Source organism: Pelophylax lessonae (genome assembly GCF_965119305.1).
Source record: "Pelophylax lessonae genome assembly, chromosome: 2".
Lineage (NCBI taxonomy): Eukaryota > Metazoa > Chordata > Amphibia > Anura > Ranidae > Pelophylax > Pelophylax lessonae.
The window spans coordinates 419,449,698-419,476,252 of record NC_138769.1 but is presented as its reverse complement, the minus strand read 5'-3'; the positions used below and the strand labels follow the sequence as shown (position 1 = coordinate 419,476,252).

The 26,555-nt window shown below is 41.1% G+C and overlaps 1 protein-coding gene across 1 annotated transcript in view; it reads left to right on the top strand.

The window, feature by feature from the left end:
* The window catches only part of CBLB (Cbl proto-oncogene B), a 352,982-nt gene that overhangs the window by 161,507 nt on the left and 164,920 nt on the right, over positions 1-26,555 (top strand). Inside the window, exons 4-8 of the mRNA XM_082245962.1 lie at positions 401-557; positions 8,786-8,907; positions 9,092-9,229; positions 25,013-25,100; positions 26,176-26,307. Of these exons, the coding sequence (XP_082102088.1) occupies positions 401-557; positions 8,786-8,907; positions 9,092-9,229; positions 25,013-25,100; positions 26,176-26,307 (637 nt within the window). The remainder of the gene's footprint in view (positions 1-400; positions 558-8,785; positions 8,908-9,091; positions 9,230-25,012; positions 25,101-26,175; positions 26,308-26,555) is intronic.

The window sequence follows — 26,555 nt, the reverse complement described above, 5'->3', positions numbered from 1 at the left end:
TGTACCCTTCCTTTTAAGTGCCGGTTCATACTAGTACGACTTGTCAGGTCACTTGTCAGCCTGACAAGTCGCGGACCGTCGCGGTCCATTGTGTAGTACAGGAATGGTTCTAATAGGAGCGACACAAGTCTCTCCGACTTAGAAAAAGGGTCCTGTACTACTTCGGGGCGACCTGGAGCGACTTGCATAGACATTAATTTTATGAAGTCCGTGCAAGTCGCGCCGAAGTCGCGGTGCACGCGACTTCACAGGTCGCCCCCGAAGTTGTGCCGCTGCAGTGTGAACCGGCACTAAGGGTATAAATGTTTTACTCCATATATATGTTTGTTTATTTTCTGTACACTGTATCTATACATTAGTACACAATAAACTTAATGGTTTTCTTTCCCTCCCTTCACAGAACCATTGTGCCATGGAAAGTATTTAGACAGTGCCTTCATGAAGTACATCAGATCACATCAGGCTTGGAAGCAATGGCTTTAAAATCTACAATTGATTTGACATGCAATGATTACATTTCAGTTTTTGAATTTGATATTTTTACAAGACTTTTTCAGGTATAGTGTGTTCTTTGCGCATATCTTGTCACTGTCATCCTAAATATCTGTTTATAAATGTATGAATTTTTATCAAATTACTTTAAATTTGTAATTTTAGCTCTTCATCTATACTGTTTAACTCTTGTAAAGCAGTCTTTATTGAACTCTAGGACAAATTGAACATTTCTACCTTACAAGCAATTGCAATAATTCAAAGTAAAACCAAATTGATATTAATTGGGATAGCTAATCAGCTTAGAATGAGGCAGGTTAAAAGGAACACTGACAAATACTGCTGCCTTAAAGAATAATTCCAGGTATTGGTATATTCTACCTAGTTGGACCAATGTAACTATGTATGTACAGGTATGTCCATTGCCGCTTTACTTGCTTCCAGATCTCATACGGAGTATCAAGAATCTGGAGCAGTTGTGTATGGCAACCAGTCATCCTCTAGCTTTTATTTACAAAGCTTAAAGTGGTTGTAAACCTTAGACATGAGCAAAGCATATTCTTCTATAGTGTGTACTTGTCTCAATCCAGAGCACTAAGTTTCAGTTCTTTCTGCTGTTTCCCTCCTCTGCTATAAGCGTAAGTCACTTCTGATGAGATTTCCTGACCCCAAGAGAAACATGGTAACAAGGGAAGTGTACAGTCTGTGATTGACATCCTCAGCTCTGTTTCTCTGTACTGTATGAATGGGTGGCTCGAGTCAGCTCCCAGGTCCTTGATGACGCCCTATGGGAGGGCAAAACACATTGACGCAATTTCCGGTTCCGAGTTTTAACAACGTAACTTCCGGTTGCCGTGGATTGCATGGTAGTTACGGCGTTCGCCGAAGCATCTTGCAATTTACGTGCTCATGTTTATCTATTGCCCTGTAAGTAGGTTTTTACTGCGCAATTAAACTGCAACCCTGCAGTACTTCACTATTGGCTCCTTCTCTTTGTTCTGCACTTGAGGATTATTTGGATCATCTAAGAGGCTACTGGGGAGTCCTTGATCCGTTCCTTGTGACCCATCAGTCTTAATTAAACCAAGCCTGTTTGAATCCCAGACTAAAAAGCTGGGGGTCCATTGATTCTGGTAAGGAGGGACACAAAGGGGGTGTGTGTCACATCACGGAATGAATTTATGTGGAGCACTTCTGCACTGTTAAGAAGATTGGAGCACAAAATATTGATTAATTTGGACTTTTGTACATTTATATGATGCTAGCGCTGTTTTTATGTTTTGAAAGACTTATTCTCTAGCATTCATACAGACTGGTACAGACAGATGTTACGAGATAGTCTCATGCACGCTCTAAAAGTGTTGCAGCGTTCGCCAAATTCATATACCTGTTTAGAAATGTATACTTGAATTTGGTGCACACTGCCCCACATTTATTACACACGTTAGACATTTTGCAAAATCTCTCTGTGCCAGGGTCTCTCTCTGCACACCAAAAGAGAGTTGGTCTTAATTAGCTCAACTTTTTAAAATATTTTTATGATACCATGGGGGTTACCTATTTTAAAAAAAACAAGTCCCAGGTTCTATGACCTGGGCAGCAGAAGCTGCTCCTCTTTTCTTCCTGTAATATACACTCATGGGCTACTTTATTAGGTACACCTTGCTAGTACCATTTTGGACCCCCTTATGCCTACAAGACTGCCTTAATTCTTTGTGGTGTAGATTCAACAATGTATTGGCAACACTGCTCAGAGATTTTAGTCCATATTGAAATGATAGCATCACGCATTTGGGGCAGATTTGTCGGCTGCACATCCATGATGCAAATCTCCTGTTCCACCACATCCCAAAGGTGTTCTATTGGATTGCAATCTAGTGACTCTGGAGGCTATTGGAGTACAGTGCACTCATTGTCATGTTCAAGAAACCAGTGGTAAGATAATTTGAGCTTTGTGACATGGTGCATTATCCTGCTGGAAGTAGCCATCAGAAGATGGGTCCACTGTATTCATAAAGGGATGGACATGGTCTCCAACAATACTCAGGTAGGCCGTGGCGTTTAAACAATGCTTTATTGGTACCAAGGGGCCCAAAGTATGCCAAGAAAATATTCCCCACACCCTTATACCACCACCACCAGCCTGGACCGTTGATACAAGGCAGGATGGATCCATGCTTTCATGTTGTTTACACCAAATTATGACCTTTCCATCTGAACGTCCCAGCTGAAATCGAGACTCATCAGACCAGGCAATGTTTTTCCAATCTTCTATTCTCCAATTTTGGTGAGCCTGTGCGAATTGTAGTCTTAGTTTCTTGTTCTTAGCTGACAGGAGCGGCACCCAGTGTGGTCTTCTGCTGCTGTAGCACATCTGCATCAAGGTTCAATGTGCTGTGCGTTCAGAGATGATATTCTTCATACCTTGGTTGTAACGAGTGGTTATTCAAGGTACTGCTTCCTTTCTATCACCTCAAACCAGCCTGTCCATTCTCAACAAGGAATTTTTGCCCACACAACTACTGTTCCCTGGATATTTTCTCTTTTTCAGGCCATTCTCTGTAAACCCTAGAGATGGTTGTGAAAATCCCAGTAGATCAGCAGTTTGTGAAATACTATGACAAGCCCTTTTGACACCAACAACCATGCCATGTTCAAAGCCACTTAAATCCCTTCTTTCTTCCCCATTTGGTGCTTGGTTTGGATTTCAGCAAGTTGTCTTCCCCACATCTTGATGCCTAAATGCACTGAGTTGCTACCATGTGATTGGCTGTTTAGCAATTTGTCTTGCCAAGCATTTGAACAGGTGTACTTAATAAAGTGGCTGGTGAGTGTATGAAAAGCCAATAAGACCGCATTAATTGCATACCATTTACAAGAGGTATGTTCAGAAGAATGTCTAGTGCTTAAAATCCCAACTCCATTCAATTTTCATTAAATTAAGAAAATAATTTGTTTGTTTGGATAAAACGGTTATGGTAAAAACCTCTTATTGCTGCCTGGGTCAAGACAATAGATTGTCACAGGGACAGCTAGTGAGGAGAAATCTACCATGTGGACACAAACTGCAGCAAAACATTTTTGGTGAAGTGGAAGAGGGAGACTGTTTGTTTTAATTGCTCTCTGTATCTTCTTGTCTTAGTGACACCTGTTTCAGTACTTTTAAAATTCCGGTGTCTCGGGAGAAGTAATTGAGGGTAAATCACCCCAATGGAGACACATACAGCAATATGATCATTATAGATTTACCACTCAGCCAAAAAAAATAGTTTTGCCTAGAGTTGTTCACCTTTGCTTTTGCCTGTTTGCTTCCTACTAACATCTGCCATCTCCTACAATTTACAAGCTCCCAACCCTAGCTTGGTTGGGCAATTATTTAGGAAAAAAGAGAGAGAAGGCTATGAGTGCCCAATGGCTCATCACTCCTTTCTGTTTTAGTGCAGTGCTAGGTCTGGAGAGTAAAAACAAGTCTACAAATTTAGCAGCCAGACCTACCATTGTCCCTTGCTCATGGGACTTTTAAGGTGTATTTCAGATTGAAGTGGGCAGCAAGGCTCATGTGTATGTAGATTAATTTTAAACACAATTGTTGAATTGAAGTTAAACTCATTTGTTTGTCGTTTGTGCCCGATCAAGCATTGATGACTAACATTTTGCTATCCATCTTACATTTTTAGTTTACCACCTTGAGTTAAGTGCAGCTTTTTAAGGTTATTCTCCCAGAATGAATTTGAGAAAATTGAACACTGGGTGATCTCCAGTTGGGGGCTGTTGACTATATGCATGCTACACAAAAAATGTTAAGTCTCTGAGAATAATTAGGCAGGTTCAATTATACAGCCTGGCCTGCCACAGGGGATGAAATATTTATGATTTTCTTCCAGATGAGGGGAATTATTGCACATTCCCTGAAAATATGGTTTAGCGAACCAGGACAGGGACAACCTCTAAAACAGGTACTGGGTACCATAGGCAATATAGAATGGAGGCAAAAAGGGGTATAGTACCAGCGGGTACCAAGCTTAAAGGCTGTTTCTCTAATAGAGATAGAACTGGTACATTTACACAGATTTTCCAACATGGTGTCCAGATTCTGCGCTGAAAACTGCTGGTTTCAATCCTTCTCCCATTTTGATAATTGAGGTATAAAAGGATAAAGGATAATTATATAATTGTAAAACCAAACCCTTATCTCTCTGCTTTTTTTGTGCATATTTGCCCATATATTTTAGGAGATAAAGGGGAGGAACAGGATTTGGGGTAGGTGGTGGTTAATAAATGAGTAATCTGAAAATACTTAACGTATTCTCTCATAGGAGCTTGTTTTAAGTTTTTGAAATTGTGGAAAATAAATAAAATCTGAATTGCCCCAAAGGGTTTTAAGATTTGTAAGAGAGTTGGATATCCACCATCTAAATTGCTTTGGGATAGGAAAGGTGACCAAAAAAAAAAGGCTCTCCAAGGAATATTGCTCTAGGTGGAGCTTCTGAAGTTATGTTTCACTTTATTTAGAAACCAAACCATAAGTTTATGGATTGCACTACCATGTCGCTAAGGAGAAAGATCCTTATAGGAGATTGATCAAGAGTTCAAGACCAAAGGAGGGCAGAGAGATAATAAGGTGAAATAGACAGAGCCTCAAATTTATTACAAGACACTTTAGATTGTGAAATATTCAATTGAGCAATTTGTGCCAGCATCTTAATTTATTTTTAATCCCTTCAATACAAACATATTTTCTTCATTTACAAATAAATAATGTGGCAAAAAAATAAGATTACCTCGAGATATCTTTTTTCCAAAAAGGATACATTTTGGGAGTGTTTGTAGTGTCCTAGCATTTTTATTTGATATGCTTAATACTAGAAAACAGAGGGGGAAGATTTTTGTTTTAAAACGTTTTTTAGACTTTTTTTCCCTTTCTGTAGTAAAAAAAAAAATAAAATCCAGACATTACTTTCCCTTTCTGTAGTTTAAAAAAAAAATCCAGACATTACTTAATGTCACCAAAAAAAAAATATTTGGTGGCCAAAGTAATCCACTCCATGATGTTTTTTAAATCTTACTAGCAACCATCTCTTTACTGAGGACAGTTTTGTTTATTTTAGTGATGGGTGGCATATTCTGATATGTATTGGATGGGAGAGCAGGGATTCAAGATGAACAATAATTTTAGAGCCTCATACACATGGCCCTGGAGTAATCCCATCATTGGTCATCACTTTTGAATATTCAAATGGATATTCTTCAGCCTCAAAATGTGGGAGCACATTGTACACAGTTTATTAGCAGAGTGGGTCTAACCCAGCCCTTTTCTGCAGATAATATTATTGTTTATAATATAAGCCTTTATAGTCGTTCCCGTTCTGATCACAACTAATGTGGAATAGCATCAGGAACTGTTTGAACACTGTTGGCTGTTACATTTTTTTGGGGGGCAAATTAACTGGCCTTCACAAAGATTTGTTTGTCCCTAAAGAAGATGTTGTTTTTACTTGTTTCCATGTGTAAAAGCAGTTCTAGGTCTGGGACAAGCATTGCACTGTATGGAACTGGTGTACTCTACACTTCTAGGTTTGGGCGGGATAGACCTCCAACAGAGGATCATAGCGGCCATCCTAACAATTTCCCTTTACCAATCTCATTAAAAAGGGAAGGCCCTTTACGTACATTTTACTCAGTTTATGTGCTAAAAAGAAACCCTGATACACAGTATTCAAAAGCATATGCTATATTTACTTGAATACATCAGCCTCCCATGGAAATAGTTTTGTTTTTCTTATCCAAAAATAACATTTAAAAAGCTGTGAGATTTCACATTTCCTTCCTATATTATTGATAGTTTCTTCCACAGCACATTAATAAGTAGTAGAATTCTAAAAGAATTTTCTTTTCCTTTTTTTTTTTCTGGCGCAAACCAACGTAAATGCTCCTATAATTAGTTACAGCGATTTAGTCTATTGTCTGAATGTTGTTGCAAAGTTTAGACTGAACTGTTTATCTTTTTAGAAAGTGCTGACTGATTTTGTTTGTGTTTTGGCCTTTTTTTTTCTGTGGAGGAGATAAAAATAATCCACTTTGGAACCCATCATGGCACAAGCTTGTCCGGGGTATTTCCACAGAATCCTAATACTGCTTCTGAAAAACTATTTCCTTTTATCTTCACATTTTCACAGGGATGCAAGTTAAGCTGATTTAGAGTAAGTTTTGTTATTAAATGAAGTGGCTTAAAGATTAGGGGGAAAAAAAATATACGCTCCTATATTAAAAGTGATGTTGCATTCACACATTATTGCACAGTAATTCCTAGAGTGTTTAAGGTCTGCTGCTTTTGGACATTGAAGAACAACTCCAGAAAATCTTATCTGTTGCTAATATGTGCTGCCAATGTTTGAGAATATTTAGGGTCTGAACAGTGCTATACAATCCCTTGTCATTCTTTTTTTACAAATCATCCTGTGCACACGTGCCATCATTTCATATCGGGAAGGCTGAGGCCATTGACACAGATCCTGTCTAAAGTCTGTCCTGTAAATGTTATATTACATGACATACCATTACTCTGTTACCAGGCGTTTTGGAATGCCTGGCATATTTTAGATGTCCTGTGGCAGTAAGCTGTATTTGGACATCCTGCAGTTTTGAAGACTCTTGGTGGCCTGAGTCTTCAGGGCTCGGGCCACCCTGCATTGAAAGAGACTTAATTATCCTTCCCACAGCCTGTCCTACCATTCTTGTCTCTCTTGAGAAGGTGTGTGCTGGCTCTTTAGCATCCAGCAGTTAGGGAGTGTCTGGTGCCTTGTCCAAATCTGCACACTGTGCTTCCTTCTGCTGGCCCTTATATCAGTACTGGACACAGTAGTGATGCAGCAGTCTGTGGCAGTGGTGCAGCAGTAGTATGTAGCACCTGGCAGTTTGATGTATGTAGAAGATTTTCAGGCAACTTGGCGCTTGAATACAGCAGGGATTGGCTGTATTGGGTAAGGGGGAAAGAATTAGAAGTCATTTTCATTATAGGGTTGACTATCTTGAACTAACTTTAAAGACACTAAACCTACTCTCTGCTATAATCTAAGCCTAATCTATTTAGTCCTATAAAGAATAAATAGCTATACTTTCCTGTTGTTCAGTCACTACGGTCCGATTTGTAGTGGCAGCTGCTGTGTGCAGGAGAGAACTGACGACTGTGAATATGATTTCACCCATAGAGTTGCTATGGGGCTTCCATTGGCGGCTGCCTCTTCTGCACACACCAACACACTAAAGCTGCCACTGACAGCTCAGCATGGGACCGGATCGGCTGCAGAACAGGTAAGTAAAGCAATTTTTTTCTTTACAGGGCTATATAGAATAGGTTTCCAATATGGCAAATAGAAGTTTAGAGTTAGTTAGGTTTTGACTAAACTTCCACTTAATGACCTGCAATCACCGCAGAGAAAGATACAATGCACAAAATATTCAGAAATACGTGTCAGCAGCAGTGGAAGGCATGTTGTGGATAAACTCATGTAAAGCAAGGAGTGTCTTATTACCCATGGCTGGGGACTTGTGCTTTGCATGGCAAAACAGGCTCACTTTAATGCAACCCTCTCTAGCATCTTATGCTTTTACCCTCTTTATGTTCCACTGTCGCTGTGTTCAGGCATGAGTAAAAGAAGCCCAGTGTAAGCTCTAAGTTGATGTAGTTGCAGCTTATACTGGACTGTGATAGCACTGGGTCAATCTTCATGTATGTGTGCTGTCACATGAGAAAGAGGGAAATGAGAGGGAAGTACCAGTTATTTTCTTTTGCTCCTGGCAACTGAACAGAGCGGTGGGAGGTAAAGGAAAGGCAAGAGTGTGCGCTACTAGTACCCTGCATAGGCAAAACACTGGCTTTTTTAAGAGTGCCTTTTCATGGGTGTTTAGCTCGGAGCTTTTTCTCTGGGTCAGTTATTTTTTCTAAACAACTATGTCAAAAAGTATCTTTGAACTTTGGCATATTATGGTATACAGTATAATTCTATACCATTTATTAATGGTATATCATGACTTCAACCCCCTTTTGCTTGACTGCTAATGGCAATGCATAGTATAAGTAACATCAGTATGAATCTGCTTTTTTGTAGATTTGAGTAAACAGGGATGTTCTTTCTTTTAAATGCGCCCTATGGTATTGTTATACAATAATTTTAAATTATTTGCATTGTATACGTTTTTACAGAGCTGTAAATGTTTCAAAGCTCTTAAAATGGATTACTTTTATTATTAATGTCTGAACTGACTCCAGTTTATCTCCTTCCACCTTCCTCAGCCCTGGAGCTCCATATTAAGGAACTGGAACTTTTTAGCAGTGACTCACCCTGGTTATATGGCATTTTTAACATATGACGAGGTCAAAGCACGTTTACAGAAGTACAGCACTAAACCAGGAAGGTAAACAGAGTTATTTTCTTTGTTGGCTTTTAGTTCCCACTTCAAAGTTCTACAAGTGTTCTGTGTAATGTTGTTTTTTTTCCTCTGTGTTCTTTTCTGGTCTTTACTTTATGTATATTCTGTTGTTATTTGTCTGTATTAAACATTTTAATTATTTTGTCTTGTATGTATTTTTACTTTTCAGTTACATTTTTAGATTGAGTTGCACAAGACTGGGACAATGGGCTATAGGATATGTGACCGGTGATGGGAATATTCTGCAGACGATACCTCATAACAAACCATTGTTTCAAGCTCTTATCGATGGCAGTCAAGAAGGATTGTAAGTATGAATAAGTGGAACTTATTTTGGCTCTTTTTTGTTGATATACAAGGTAACTTGATTGTTGTTGCTTGTGTCTGGTGGGTATTTGTGATGGAAAGTCCCCTATATCCCCCCCACCCCCAATAGTTTACTGTAGCTACTTGAGTAGCAGATGGAAATAATGCTATTGTTTAACTGCCTCCAATGCTTGATGCTATGTGTCCAGATCAAATGGGCTGTGCACTTATTCTTCTTTTAGGCACCTAGTTCACAGGTACAGAATACTTGAGCAGTTGAGGAAGAACAGTCCAATCCCTAAAATATGTCTAAGCCCCAGACTTATGTGTAAATTTATATAAAAAATGAAGATTTTCTTCTATATATTGTATGTCAGAACAGGTCTGAGCCAGGAGAAAAAAAAATGAATCACCCTATTCTGCTATTTGTAAGCTTTCCTGCCATTCAGCATAATGTAGAAGGGCAGATGAGCAAAATAATGGGGTGGGCATCTACATGGCAAATGAGGTTTAATGTTGAAAAATGTAAGGTAATGCATTTGGGTGCCAGAAATACAAGCAAAAGTTACTCACTAGGGGGATAGCCTTTGGGGAAATCGAAGAGGGAAAGGGTCCTAGTAGACGACAAGCTCAGCAATGGCATGCAATGTCAAGCTGCTGCAAGCAAAGCCAACAGAATATTGGCATGTATTAAAAAGGGGATTTACTCCAGAGATAAAACGATAATTCTCCCACTCTACAAGACTCTGGTCAGTGCACCGGTCCTCAGGAAGGATGTGCTGGAACTGGAGAGAGTCCAGAGAAGGGAAACAAAGCTAATAAAGGGAATGGAGGATCTCAGCTATGAGGAAAGACTGCAAGCACTGAAGTTATTCTCTCTGGAAAGGATACACTTGAAAGGGGATATGAAATCAATGTACAAATATCGTACTGGTGACCCTAGCATAGGGAACAAACTAATCAGTGAAAGGGAATATAAAAGGACTCTCAGCCATTTGCTAAAATTAGAAGAGAAGTATTTTAACCTTAAACTGTGTATAGGGTTCTATACCGTCAGAGCGGTAAGGATTTGGAATTCTCTTCCACAAGCAGTGGTATCAGCTAGGAGCATCGATAGTTTAAAAAACTATTAAATGGACACCCTAACGACCACAACATACAGTGGTATACAATGTACTATTGACATAAACACATACAAACACAATCATAGGTTGAAGTGGATGGTCTGGTGTCTTTTTTTTTTCAACCTCACCATGTAACTATGTGGCTTCAGACACAAAAAATGCAGAGTCTTTGTCATTAGAAGGTATAGAAGCTGTTCCCTCATTGTGAAAGATATATTAATTGGTTGTATTTAGTTACGTCAAGATTTATTCATTAAAATAAAATGTTGCTTTTCTATTCATACTTTAGAGCGCTGCAGTGTGTAAAGTGTGTTGTAATAAGGAAGACCATTCATTTTGAATGGGCTGCCAACATACCATAACTCCACCAAAATTGGACATGAGCTTTTATTTTTTCTAGCACAGTTCTCGTTATGTATAGCATTTACATTGTGGAGCACTGAAGTGGAGGTTTGTTGTTTGCTACTGTTTTAGTGCATGGAGGTGCCATTTAAAATCAATGGCAACACACTACATTGGTTTCCTGGCTTTACATGTACAGCAGTGTGTATTTCACATGGATGCATTTTTAGGAACCTTCACATGTAGAAATGCTTATGATCACAGAAAATGTACATGTAAGAATGCATGTTAATGTGCCCGTATCGTTGCACTTATCTCTCAGCTGTCTGACCCCTCCTAATTTGTCTGACTCTCTGATGTCAGTTTCTTGCGTAAGATCCTACAAGCTGCTCTCTGATTCCTAGTGATTTCTAGTGAGCCCTTCTTGACCTATTTGTTACGTGGGCCTGTTAGCGCTTGCTTTGTTGTCCTTCCCATAAAATTGCATTGGAAATCCCATGGCTAAAGACTAAATATCCTGTGTGATGTACTGTACAACAAAAGAAAATAGGATTTGTAATTTGAGGTAAATGCTTTTTGGGTACAGTACAGGGCACAGGTCCCACTCCCCTTTATCATTTATGATCTATCTATTGCTACAGAACTGAGGCTTGCTGGGAGTGGGAGAGGTTATATAATGGGGTGTCCCTGCAGCTTTCTTTTTTGCCACTATTAAAGATAAAGATCCCGTGTTGTGTCCTGTACACTTGCTATGGAGGAATTTGGACAAGAGGAGGAGCAACGCTTGACGGCAGGGGGCCCCAAGAGAGGAGGTATGGGGCAGCTCTGTACAAAACCATTGCACAGAGCAGGTAAATATAACATCTTTTTTTTTTTAAGTAAAAATAAAATATAACTTTACAACCGGTTTAATGATTCTCCGTGTTGGTACAATCCAATCGTATGTGCTGATGAAAACAAAGCTGTTTCTATCACCACTTTGCTGTGTGTAGCTATCATAGAAGCAAACCCCCACACAACAATGTGAATGAATCACTCACCAGAGAAAATTTACATTTTGGATGTAAAAAGGTCTAATAGTGCATATCTGAATCACTCTTCATCATTCTGGTCTTCTGCTGCCAATGCTGAATGGATGCTTCTGACATCAATGGAAGCCTGTATTGGGCAAAGGAGAACACAGAAGAGCAGGAATCACAAATACAATAACCGTATTCCATACACAGACCAATGAACAATGGTGTGAACGAAAATATCAGCTGTGTGTATATGTATGTGCGTGTGTGTGTGTGTATATATATATATATATATATATATATATATATATATATATATATTGTGACAGGAAGTCAGGTAAATCTGGGAATGTAGTCACTGAGAGGAGACACATTCCCACCTGCTTTGAAAGTTCACTGATACTATAGGGTGTTGGCTGCAGAGAGAGCCAGCAGGAAGTTGAAAACCATTCAGCTGTTCAGAATGAGGAGATCAAGGACTCTATAATTTGTCCAGAGAAAATCTATTGAGTGCTGCCTCCTGTCGCTGTGTGAGCTGGGAAGAGGAGGACAGACATACGTGTACCTCCCGACGCCGTGTGGGCATGGGAGAAGGACTGCTGCCACCTGTCGCCGTGTGGGCTGGGAGAGGGGGACAGTCGGATGTGTGCCTCCCGACAAGCTGGTGAGCATGGGAGAAGACCCCCTACAGCGATGTGAAGCTAAGGAGGGTAACCACGAGTGAAGACGTCTCAAAGGTGAGAAGACAAAGTGTTCCATGTGAAGAGTGTGAAGAGAAGTGTTCCATGTGAAGAATCTGAAGAGTAAAGGATCCTGTTATAAATGAACATGTGCTGTGTGAAAGAAAACAAAGGGACATGTTCAATGGACAATGTTTGTGCTGTGTGAAAAGCAAACAAATGGACATTTGAGTGTCTGCTGTAGGATCAGCAGTGTCGGCCCAACAGTAGGTTGGAAAGACTTCTTAGGTAGGTTCCAGCTGTGAGAAGGTAGCCGCCCACAGAGGCAAGGATTTATTTTGTGTTTTATTTTATTTTGGATGTTTTGCTGCATACAGCCTGGTGAAGAAAACACCATTTAATAAACCACACTGTTTGTTTGCAAGCACTTGTCGGCTATCTCTCTGTGAAAACGCACCCCAAAAGGGGTCATCCACGCCTACCACCGAGCTAATCCCTTACATATGGTGGAGGTATGCAGTGGGCAGAAGCAGCAAGATCCCTGCAAGGAAGTGCAAATGTTTGATGAACTTTGTCTGGTGCATGAGATTGCACAATCTATGTGTGCAGGAGAGAAGATCCTGACAGAAAAAAAAAAAAAAAGTGTTTTAAAGAGACAGGGGTCTCAAAATTTTTTGATGAACTTTGTTGTGTCTGGTGCAAGTGACTGCACAAACTGTGTGCGCAGGAAAAGAGATCCTGCAAGAGAGAGAAAAACTACATGTGTTGAAGAGACAGTGGTCTGAAAATTGTTTGCTGGACTGTGAAAAATTTGTTTGTGGAGTTATTGAAGATGGGGCGGTCCAAACGCCTGAAAAATGCAAAGATAGATGAAATGAGAGACCGGATTCTTTGGATGGAGGGGATGTTGCCGTCTGAACCAGCCCCATCCATGCCTAAAGAGAGTCTACTAAAGAGGAAGGTTGTTGTCCCTAGCAACACTGATGAAACTGCTATGGAGACGCAGTGTGCTCAGATGAAAAGTAAACTCAAAATGGAGGAGATGTTGAAACATCTGATTATATCAAATGCAGCTCAACAGCAAGCAAATGCAGCTCAACAGCAGGCAAATGCGGATTTTCAGCGGAGCTTTGCAGCTCAGCAAAAGGCTCACCAAGAGAGCATGGCAGGCTGGAAACAGAGACGCCAGCAGCCAATGGAGGCCATCGGTTTGGAGGAAACCGAGTATGTGTGCAGGGCTGAGTTGGATGCCTTGCAACGGAAAATGGAAGAAAAGGAACAAGCCTTGGAATTGCTTAAAATGGAGCATAGAAACTTGCAGGAAATGAATGAACTACTCAAGTCTCATGTGTTACAGTGGGAAGAATCCACTGCTCTTCTTTTGGTCGAGTTGCAAAAACGCAGAGAGACTATAATGGAGAAAGATACCATCCTCATGGAAAAGGAAAGTGAAATTCAGACTTTGCAGAAGCAAAGTATGGCTGATATGTTGGAGTTGCGTAATCAGCTGGAAAAAAGTCTTCAGTCTTTGGGAGCTACAAAAATAGACCTGCAGGAGTCGCAGGAACAGAATGTTGCTCTGAAAGCGACATTGTCTCTCAGCGACAAAGAGAAAAGTGAAAGAGAGGCTAAATTACTGAGTACTGTGTATGAGCTCACCACTTTGAGCAATGTGGTAGATGAATTACGTGCAGACTGTGAAAGTTGGAAAGGTGAAGCCCAACGTTTCCAGCAGCAGTTAAAGGAGAAAGAAGCCTGTGTGGCAGAATTACATTCTTATTCCCAGATGCTAGCCAATGAGGTGAAGGCTCTTATGCAGGGAAAAGGAGATTGTGAACATAAGAGGGAAAAAGTAGAGGCACAGCTTCTGGAATCGCAAGTCAAGGTGTCAGAAGGTGACCGATTGTGTGCTAAGCTGTCAGAGAAGGCAAACCGACTGCAGGTTGAGTTGGACAATGTTACAAATCAGCTTTCTCAAGCAGACAGCAAATCTAGAGAAATTGCGGAAGATTTTTCTATCTTGGAATCGCAGCTGCAAGACACGCAGGAACTCTTACAGGAAGAGAGGTGTCAAAGGCTGAGTTTTAGCACAAAGCTCAAACAAATGGAAGATGAGAAAAATGGCTTCCTGGAACAATTAAAAGAGGAGGCGGAAGCAAAGAAAAACCTATCAGAGCAAGTCGCAACATTGCAAGCTCAGATAGCGGATATGAAAAAACGCATGGAAGAAAGCGTTGGTTCATTACAGTGTGTTGAAGATGTGAAAAAGAAGTTTGATCAGATGCTTGGTGAAGAGAAGACTGTGTCTGCAAAATATGCAGAAGAACGCGCCCGTGCAGAAACGGAGGTGCGTGATAACGAGAGCAAAGCCCTGTTCTTGGCTCGCTCTTTGGAGGAAGCTCTAGAGTGTAAGGCTGAACTAGAAAGTGTTAACAAACAGCTGCGTACAGAAATGGAAGAATTGGTCAGCTCCAAGGATGATGTTGTGAAAAGAGTTCAGGAGCTAGAAAAGTCTAAGCGAGCCTTAGAACAGCAAGTAGAAGAGATGAAGATTCCGTTGCAGGAACTGGAAGAGGAATTCCAGGCAACAGAGGATCTGTCCCAAAGAGGGGATAGTGTGCCTGATGCAGTTTTTAAAAGGATCAGTGTTTTGGGGTCTGTCCTGAGTGAGCCTCAGAAATGTGATGACATGTGGCTTGAATCACCCCTTTGGAATAAACCGTTCCTTCAAAAACTTCAAGCATTGGAAAATGTATCATTAGAGCTTCAGCAAACAAAGGAGCTGAGTAAGAAATGTGATGATTTCTCAGTTCAGGCTGAAAACCTAGTGGGAAAAACTAAGGCTGTTGGTGAAAACGTGAAGCAAATGAATAAGTGCCTTTCAGGGAGTGTTTCCAAAATGGAACTGGTGAAAGACGGGTGGCAGAAGTTTGATCGTGATCTTGAGATGCATTCCATGTGGAATTCAGATAGAGAAAAAGAACTAGGTGACCTTGAGCGGTCAAATAGTTCAGCAGAAAGTGCATTGAAGAAACCTGTAAAAGAATGTGTTGCAGTTCCATGCTTCTTCACTGATGCAGAGAGGAGGTCTATAATGGATACCACCCAGATCGCTGGGTTCAACTGTGTTGTTGCCTTTAACCCCTATGTTGGTGTAAGGAAAGTTGATGATGTTCTGGTTGACTACTTCTGTGAAGAGTTTGGCAAGAAATATAAACTGAATATCAAATCAAATAGTAGGCCTTTACTGCGACTCGCTCAGGAGGGCGAAAAGTTTAAGAAGTTGATGAGTGCAAATGCTTCCGATCTGCCTATGAATATGAAATGTTTGGTGAATGATATTGATATCTCTGGGAAAAGGAACAGGGGTCACTTTGAAGAAATGTGTGACAGCCTGTTGTCTCAATTGGAAAATCCTCTGCACAGCATCTTAGAGCAAGCAAAGCTCAAGAAGGAAGATCATTCCCTTTTACAACAAAAAGTCAATGATTGTGTACAGATGTATGGAGAGGCAACTCAAGTCACAGAGGGATGTCAAGAGTCCCTACTTGGAACAAAGCTTAGTGAAGCAAAGGTTCTCAAAGTTTTGTGGAAAACATTTATGGATTGCAGAGAGAGGCGTCTTAAGAATGTTGAAGACATTAAGACTAGCCCAATTGAGTTGCCTATGGATCACGGTCCTCCATGGTGGATTGGACAGACGGTTATGAGGGACAAGCTGTCTGACATTTATGAGAAAGCTGTCAATGAAGATGACAGAAACGAGAAGGAGCAAAATGATGCCAAAAATGCAGTTGAAGAATGTGTATATGAGATGAGAGACAAACTGTGTGGCAGTTATGAGAAATCTGTCAATGAAGATGACAAAACAGTTTCATCCGGAAGCTTGAGGATAATAGGAGGCTTATCAGTGAGTCAGCAGTGCCTGACACATGCGTGCCTGGAAATATGTGTCCCAACCCTAGGGTTGAAACAAGAGGGGGGGGTATGTGACAGGAAGTCAGGTAAATCTGGGAATGTAGTCACTGAGAGGAGACACATTCCCACCTGCTTTGAAAGTTCACTGATACTATAGGGTGTTGGCTGCAGAGAGAGCCAGCAGGAAGTTGAAAACCATTCAGCTGTTCAGAATGAGGAGATCAAGGACTCTATAATTTGTCCAGAGAAAATCTATTGAGTGCTGCCTCCTGTCGCTGTGTGAGCTGGGAAGAGGAGGACAGACATACGTGTACCTCCCGACGCCGTGTGGGCATGGGAGAAGGACTGCTGCCACCTGTCGCCGTGTGGGCTGGGAGAGGGGGACAGTCGGATGTGTGCCTCCCGACAAGCTGGTGAGCATGGGAGAAGACCCCCTACAGCGATGTGAAGCTAAGGAGGGTAACCACGAGTGAAGACGTCTCAAAGGTGAGAAGACAAAGTGTTCCATGTGAAGAGTGTGAAGAGAAGTGTTCCATGTGAAGAATCTGAAGAGTAAAGGATCCTGTTATAAATGAACATGTGCTGTGTGAAAGAAAACAAAGGGACATGTTCAATGGACAATGTTTGTGCTGTGTGAAAAGCAAACAAATGGACATTTGAGTGTCTGCTGTAGGATCAGCAGTGTCGGCCCAACAGTAGGTTGGAAAGACTTCTTAGGTAGGTTCCAGCTGTGAGAAGGTAGCCGCCCACAGAGGCAAGGATTTATTTTGTGTTTTATTTTATTTTGGATGTTTTGCTGCATACAGCCTGGTGAAGAAAACACCATTTAATAAACCACACTGTTTGTTTGCAAGCACTTGTCGGCTATCTCTCTGTGAAAACGCACCCCAAAAGGGGTCATCCACGCCTACCACCGAGCTAATCCCTTACAATATATATATATATATATATATATATATATATATATATATATATATATACACAGTACAGACAAAAAGTTTGGACACACCTTCTCATTCAAAGAGTTTTCTTTATTTTCATGACTATGAAAATTGTAGAGTCACACTTCAAGAGGTAGTCACCTGAAATGGTTTTCACTTCACAGGTGTGCCCTGTCAGGTTTAATAAGTGTGATTTCTTGCCTTATAAATGGGGTTGGGACCATCAGTTGTGTTGTGCAGAAGTCAGGTGGATACACAGCTGATAGTCCTACTGAATAGACTGTTAGAATTTTTATTATGGCAAGAAAAAAGCAGCTAAGTACAGGAAAACGAGTGGCCATCATTACTTTAAGAAATGAAGGTAAGTCAGTCCGAAAAATTGGGAAAACTTTGAAAGTGTCCCTAAGTGCAGTCACAAAAACCATCAAGCGCTAAAAAGAAACTGGCTCACATGCGGACCACCCCAGGAAAGGAAGACCAAGAGTCACCTCTGCTGCAGAAGAAGCATAAGTTCATCCGAGTCACCAGCCTCAGAAATCGCAGGTTAACAGCAGCTCAGATTAGAGACCAGGTCAATGGCACACGGAGCTCTAGCAGCAGACACATCTCTAGAACAACTGTTAAGAGGAGACTGTGTGAATCTGCCTTCATGGTAGAATATCTGCTAGGAAACACTGCTAAAGAAATGCAACAAGCAGAAGAGACTTGTTTGGACTAAAGAACACAAGGAATGGACATTAGACCAGTGGAAATCTGTGCTTTGGTCTGCTGAGTCCAAATTTGAGATCTTTGGTTCCAACCACCGTGTTTCTGTGCGACGCAGAAAAGGTGAACGGATGGACTCTACATGCCTGGTTCCCACCGTGAAGCATGGAGGAGGAGGTGTGATGGTGTGGGTGTGCTTTGCTGGTGACACTGTTGGGGATTTATTCAAAATTGAAGGCATACTGAACCAGCATGGCTACAGCATCTTGCAGTGACATGCTATTCCATCCGTTTTGCGTTTAGTTGGACCATCATTTATTTTTCAACAGGACAATGACCCCAAACACACCTCCAGGCTGTGTAAGGGCTATTTGACCAAGAAGGAGAGTGATGGGGTGCTGCGCCAGATGACCTGGCCTCCACAGTCACCGGACCTGAACCCAATCGAGATGGTTTGGGGTGAGCTGGACCACAGAGTGAAGGCAAAAGGGCCAACAAGTGCTAAGCATCTCTGGGAACTCCTTCAAGACTGTTGGAAGACCATTTCAGGTGACTACCTCTTGAAGTGTGACTACAATTTTCATAGTCATGAAAATAAAGAAAACTCTTTGAATGAGAAGGTGTGTCCAAACTTTTGGTCTGTGCTGTATGTGTATATATATATATATATATATATATATATATGTTTGTTTATTTATTTATTTATTTTTGCTGCTGATGTAAATATTACATTCATAGTAATTATGTAATTTTTCAGTGACAACTAAATATTTACTTGAAAAACAATTATGACTTTAGATGATCAACTGCAGATGACATTCATTTTGTAATGTTTGCAAAAGTAGCCTTTGGTAACATTCTGAGTAATATCAGATATGCTGCAAGAAATTTCTGTGTTAAGCTGAGAAAGCCAGTATCAACTTTTTATATGAATCATTTTCCTCTTGTCACATGAATGTGGCAAAATCCACTTAAAGCTCACACAGGTATGAGGTGCCTGAGGTAACCTCTAAAGACTTATTTGTTTATTGATTTAGTTAGCAAAGTAGTGACCAGAAGGAGGGCATGTGGCTAGTCAAGTACAAAGTTTGCTGATATTTAGTTTACAGTCATAAAGCAGACCTGAAGTAAAAAAACTGCCCATTTAATCCTTTTTCTGCTGCTTTTAAAAATGCCCCCTACCTAACCCAAAAACGCCTATCTCTTTGCATGCATGGGTCCCCTGGATTCCTTCTAGCTTAAGACTCATTGGGGTTGATTTACTAAAGACTGTGCACTTTACAAATGCAAAACCCAATCACATGCAAGGAGAAAAAAAAACAGCATTTTCGTTTGCACTTGATTGGATGATGGCAGACAGCAGTGTCCCCCCCTCATTTACTAAGCTATAGAGCAACTACAATTGCAAAGTGAATAGTCTGTTTGCCTTTTTTTAAATCAACCCCAATGCCTCTTCCTGCTGAGGGGGGTTCTTTTGTTAGGTTAAGAAACATATTGGATACCTTGAACTGAGCAGACTGTCCCTCTACCACAAACAAAACCTGCCTTTGGCTGTGGCTGACTTGCAGGACCCCAGTCAGGGAGGCAAAGGGATTTCACTGCCTTTTTAATGGTAGCACTAAGGTGGGTGCAGAGCCAAAATACCTTAAATCAGTAAATGTTTGACTTTAGGTGAAATGGTAATTGGTAAGGAAATTTGCCCACAAAGTTTCCTTACCCTGTTATAAGATGTTTGTACATACAGTACTCATTTTGTTCTTTAATTACATGCCTACCTAAATGTGTCTAGAGCTCAGGAGCCTTGAGAGCACAGTATATAAAGTGTTGATATCAGTTCAGAAAAGGAGCTAAGGCACCCTCTCCTCCCAACCACCATCTTTTTTTAATATAATGCTTGTGCCTTCCTAAAGGAACTAAAGGAATTCAAATTGGAGGAATTAAAGGAACGCTTTAAAAAATACATCTTGATGGGGGGAAATATGCTGGATATCTATACTGATATGGACTGGGTAATGTGTTAGGAACGATAGGATGCCACTTTGTTTGATGGAAATGAAAATAATCAACCTATAGAGGGCTGAATTCAAAGACACCCCGAAAATCAAAGTGAAAAAATGATGCAGCAGGCTAGTCCATTTTGCTGAAATTTTCCTATTGAGACGACTGGTAGTGTCCAGGGGTATTTCTTCCCAGATCTGGACCAGGGAATCACTAAGCTCCTGAACAGATTGAGGTGTTAATGTCCCAGAGGTGTTCTATTGGATTTAGGTCAGGCAAGCATGGGCGGCTATTCAGTGGTATCAATTTCCTCATCCCCTAGGAACTGGATTCATGCTCTCGCCACATGAGGCTGGGCATTGTCGTGCACCAGAAGGAACCCAGGACACACTGCACCAGTGTAGGGTCTGACAATGGATCCAAGGATCTCATCCCAATACCTAATGTCAGTCAGTGTGCCATTGTCTAGCCTGTAGAGGTCTGTGTGTCCCTCAATGGATAGCCCTCTACAGATCATTACTGACCCACCACCAAACCGGTCATGCTGATCGATGTTACAGGCAGCATAACGTTCTCCATGGCTAATCCAGACCCCTTCATATCTGTCACATGTGTTCAGGTTGAATCTGCTCATCTGTGAAAAGCACAGGGCACCAATGGCGGACCTGCTAATTCTGGTGTTTAATGGCAAATGCCAATCAATCACGGTGCTGGGCAGTGGGCACAGGGCCCACCAGATGATGTTGGGCCTCCAGGTCACCCTCATGAAGTCTGTTTCTAATTGTTTGGTCAGAGACATTCACACCAGTGGCCTGCTGGAGGTCATTTTTTAGGGCTCTGGCAGTGCTCATCCTGTTCCTCCTTGCACAAAGGAGCAGATACTGGTCCTGCTATTGGGTTAAGGACCTTTACGGCTCTGTCCAGCTCTTCTAGAGCAGTGATGGCAAACCTATGGTACATGTGCCACAGCTGGCACACAGAGCCCTCTCTGTGGACACGTGGGCAGTCTGGTGATCGCAGGTAGAGGGAGATCCATGGAGAGACCAGGTTCGAGGTGGCGGGAGCAGACAGCGGTGAGGATGAGGTGTGGGAATCTATCTGAACAAGGTGAGTGAGTGGGCGGCCCCACAGCCTCTACGGGGTAGGTGAATAGATAGGCCTGAGAGCCCGGGAGGGAGAAAAGCTTCACTTCCTCCTTGACCCCCTGAAGAGGCGAGCATCAGGCGCAGCATCCCTGAGCCTGAACTCCTTAAACCTCCTCTGCTTACACACCAACAATGAGGCCAGGAGGACAGGCAGACTGGGGGGCTCGGAGGACGAAGATGGGTGGGAGGCGCATGCTACAAGGCAACTGCTAGAAGGAACATAGCAGAGAGCACACAGAGACTGGCATGGAAGGTACCGGACATAATCATACACAGACCTACCTGCAGAAAAAGACTGGGATGGGGGGGGGGGGGCAGAGCACCTACTGCAGATTGGGACAGACCTAAGGGTCTCTCTCTCTCATCTCCCTCTTCACTCTCCTCTCTCAGCCCCTCCTGTATCTCTCAACCCTCCCCCCATTTCTCAGCCCCCCTTCTCTCCCACACCCCTTCTCTCTCTTCCAACCCCACCATCTCTCAGTCCCTATCTCTCTTACACCCCTTCTCGCTCTCAGTCCCCCCTCTATCTCTTACACCCCCTTCTATCCCCTCTATCTGTCCCCCCTCTCTCTCAACCCTGAGTAGTCAGAACACTGCTGCCCCTGGAGGATCGGGATTACTAGGGGCTCAGAGTGAAGTGCACAGGTGAGCGGGGAGTGGGCGCTGTACCTGCTGAGGAAGGTGGGGACTCCTACAGGGGCCATTACTGTAGCAAGCCATGTGTGATCTCCTCCCGGGATCAGACATGGTGGGTTGAGCAGAGCTCTGTTCTTCCCCCCTCCCCCCCTCCTCTGGATGCAGTCACATGACCTCTGACACGCTGCTCTTGAACCTGTTTGCAGTTTGGGCACTCGGGCTCAAAAAGGTTCCCCATCACTGTCCTAGAGTAATCTCCTTCATGCTCTTGAGACTGTGCTGGGAGACACAGCAAACCTTCTGGTAATGGAACGTATAGAGTTGGACTGCCTGTGCAACCTCTATAGGGTCCAGGTATCGCTTCATGCTACCAGTAGTGACACTGACTCTAACTAATTGCAAATCTAGTGAAAAATAATCAGAAAAGATGAGTAGGGAAAAAAAAAAAAATGTTAGTGGCCTCCACCTGTAAAATCTTTCCTGTTTTGTAGGTAGTCTCATTGTTGCCCATCTAGTGCACCTGTTGTTAATCTCAACACCATTAACACCAAAGCAGGTGAAACTGATTAACAACCCCCTCTTCTACTTAACTGACTAGATAAATATCCCAGGAGTTAAATTGACTTGATGCTATACTCTGATTAAAGAGTGTTTATTTTCCCCTCGGGGTTGGTGTGACACACTCCACCCTACCCCGATTACCAGGTGGTGTAGGCAGAGCTCAGCTACATTGATGGGCCACATACTCAAGCAGTGCTCTTTGACAGAGTCGAAGTGTAATATATGATCTGCTTAGGTTTGGATTTTAGACTGGTAGTTATTGAATTCTAGATATGGTGCACAACGTAAGCATGAATGTATCCACAACAATGCTATGAGCTGTGTTATGTACTTAGCAATTTCTTTCTGTATTTTCCTGTTCCAAAACAAATCTTTCTTCTGTTTGTATCTTCTTTTGTTTATCAAACTTTTCCATGGATAAAAAAAAAAAAAAAAGTGTTCCTTTACTTCTTTTGAGCAGTGTATATACAGTGGGGGAAATACTTATTTGATCCCCTACAGATTTTGTAGTTTGCCCACTAATGAAGAGTCTATAATTCTTTTTTTTTTATAGGTGTGTTTTAAATGATCGAGACAGAATATCAACCAAAAATCAATAAAAAAAAAAAAAAAAAAAAAAAACAAATGCTATAAATTAGGTTCCAGTTCAGTGAGTAAAAAAAGTATTTGATCCCCAAGCAAAACATGACTTAGTACTTGGTGGAGAAACCCATGAAGAAGTGCATAGAACTTTGGTTTCCCCTAAAAACTCCCCTAAAAACATAGCTAAGCCTGATCTTGATCTATTGCTGTGCCCATGAGTCGTGATGCTGTGCTCTCTCTCTCCCTACTGACCATTGGCTCCTGCAGTTGTCAGTCAAATCTAGTGACAAGGAAGGATGGGGTGGGGCTGAGCCTGAGTGTCAATCGATGCAGCTCAGGAGGCATGATCGAGTCTGCATGAGTGCCCCCATAGCAAGCGGCTTGTTATGACCGCACTCAGAAAGCAGGAGGGCCGGTGGGGGATTCCAGAAGAGGATGGTCATGCTGCTCTGTGCAAAACCATTGCACAGAGCAGATAAGTATAACATAACATGTTTGTTTAGTTAAAAAAAAAAACAAAAAAAACCTTTGCAATTGCTTTAATAGTCTAAGTAAAGCAAAGAGCTGGACTCAATCTGGCTGTGTATGAATCTTCACTGACAATGAAATTGACATGGCATATTTTATAGTCTGCTAGGTTCTAGAACTACATCAACTTTACAGAGTATGCGATTTAACTCCGTAATGAAAATGAGAGCAAATCGAAAATATTGAACATGGCAATATCAAGTGAAATGAGAGAGACACTCGGGTTGCAAACACTAGATTAGAATGGCTGTGTTCAGTAGTGTAACCAAGCACTTCCCGGATGACAAGTGTTTCCAGCCAAATGTATGAATGCTTAGGAAGATGGGATAATTTAGGCCTGTCAGCTGTAGAGTACAAGTAGGATATCCCTGCTGCTAAGGATTGTGTTTTTCTTGAGGACCTGTACTTAACTAATGCTTATGTTGAATAAATTCTAAAACCTATTAGACAGGTGTTACAGTTGAGCTGAGCATCACTTGCGATAATTGGGCTTGTGTAGGGGTTACAGGTGGAAAAATATGTGAAAAGCAACAATCCTTTAATGTGTATTGTTCAGTTTGGGTTGTTCTGAATGACTTGGGAGATCATAGTTTGATAATTTACAAACTTTTAGTTTAACATATTTGAAACAGGTTTACGTTCTTTTAATCTTTACATATTTTACATTTACTAATTACTTGCATTTGCATTCCCAGATAAAATGTAACCATATTTTTAACAAATACTTAGGCTACGTCCACATGTTGACGTAGCGGATCGAGGGCAGAATCACAGCGATTCTGCCAGCGATCCGGAAATCATTGCAAATCGCGGGACTCCTGTGCATTGCCGTTGATTTGCAATAGCACCCCAAACGATGTGCGATGTTGCCGCCATTTCCGCCTGCCGAATCGTGGTAACATCGCGCAAACAAAATTGCGGGTCGCATGACGCCCCAAAGAAGCTCTTGTACCTTTTTTGGGCGTCATGCGACCCGCGATTTTGTTTGTGCGATGTTACCGCGATTCGGCAGGCGGAAATCGCGGCAACATCGCACATCGTCTGGGGTGCCATTGCAAATGAACGGCAACGCACATGCGTCCACGATTTGCAATGATTTCCGGATCGTGGGCAGAATCGCGGTGATTCTGCTCGTGATCCGCTACGCCAACATGTGAATGTAGCCTTAAGCTAGCCATACATTATACAATTTTTTTAATTCAATTTCCTTTAGATTTACCTTCATCTGTGTGTAGTGCAAGGCCCTGCCTGACTGCATACAAGTTGACAGTGTTTGACCTCATATTATATGGTTTTGGTAAATCTAAAAGAAACTTGCACAAGAGAATTGTATAACATATGGCCAGCCTTACTTTACTTCAACCGACAAAACTATAATGGCCAAAAGGGTTTAGGATCAGGAATCTGGAGGTCTCTAAACATAAATGATTATAGATAATGACAGAAATATAAAACAAAGTCTCTTATACTTAAAATAAAGATCTTCTCATTATACTTAGTATTCTTAATATTCTGATCCTATTAGCATTAATGTATTTAGCTGTATATTTAATTGCATATTTACCAAGTACTGTTATCTGGCATTGAAGAAAGGTTTTTTTTTTTCAGCTATCTTTATCCTGATGGAAGAAGTTATAATCCTGATTTGACGGGTCTGTGTGAGCCAATGCCACATGATCACATAAAGGTTACCCAGGTAGCTTTGTTTATCATACATGTTTCTCCTAAATACATTTTTGAAACATTATTACTTGATTATTAGCTTCTACCATAACACTAGGTTATATTGCGTATGTGATATGGAATCCAGGGAGGGCCTGTGGGTATGCAAAAACAGGAAATGCATATGCTTGACTCCATTATGGAAAAATGAAACCTACACTGGATTTTATTTAACAGACTTTATAATATTTGATCATAGTTGTATTTTCCACAACAATGTGACACATTTTTATCAATTATCTCATGGGAAGCTGAAAATGTCAAATTACTATCACCTTATGTGGTATTTACCTCAAAAAGCAAAAACATTTGGTAAATACCTCCTAAATGCCATTAAAGTCAATTCACAAAAGGAAACAAATAATTAAATGCATGAGTTAAATAAGTCATGGTCAAGGCATGAGGTATTTAAGGAATGTAAAAATATAATAGCCAATTTTGAAGAGTCTCTACCTTTTTGGATCAGTTTCTCAACATTAATGCATAGAAACCTAAATCTGGAAAAATGCAGAATCGTTGGGGTTGATTTACTTACTTAAGGCAAACTTTTTTTTTTAGTTTTGGACAGAGTGGGGAGACAGAATCTCCCCCGTGACATTGTTATCTTTTTTATTTGTGGAAGAAGGATAATTATTTGTGTGTGACTTTTGATATTATTTTCATGCAATATTTGACATTTATAAAGAGTTTTTGTATTTACTTATTGTAACTTAGTTGTCTTTGATGCACCATGTGTGTCCTGTGAAAGCAAATTACTTTTAGTAGCTTTTTTGTGAATTGCAAAAAAAGTTTGAAAAATGCTATGAGCTATTTTACCTCAGATTTTAAAGAGGAAAGCATCCCTGTAAATGAGCTCATTGTTTCTGATCTTGTAATTTTAACTATAGAGAAGCTATTGTTTGATGTTGCTGTAAACTCTGTGCTTCAGCAAGCCACAAACCTGCTGTTCATATCATTGTTTTGAAGCCACCTTAACAATTCATTTTTTTTTTTTTTGCAAGTGGTAAGTACACTGTTGTAAAAATGTTTTTTTCCCCGCTTCCTTTTAGGAACAATATGAATTATACTGTGAAATGGGCTCTACTTTTCAGCTGTGTAAAATCTGTGCAGAAAATGACAAGGATGTCAAGATTGAGCCTTGTGGCCATTTGATGTGTACCTCATGTCTAACATCTTGGCAGGTACAGTAAAGAGTATGTTTAAAGATTTAGATGTTAGCAATGCATGGTTAAAGGTGCATAGATCCTTTTAGTAGTAAGCTATGTCATGTCCCTTTTTCTGAGCTTTAAAGTGAACCTACAATATTAACTATGCACAGTAGCATCAACTGATATGGTCCATAATTTATGGCATGTTTTCAAGTTAGAGCTGTATAATTTCTTCTGTTGTACAAGCACTTGAAATTGCTAGCTTGTAGGCAGATAAAGTG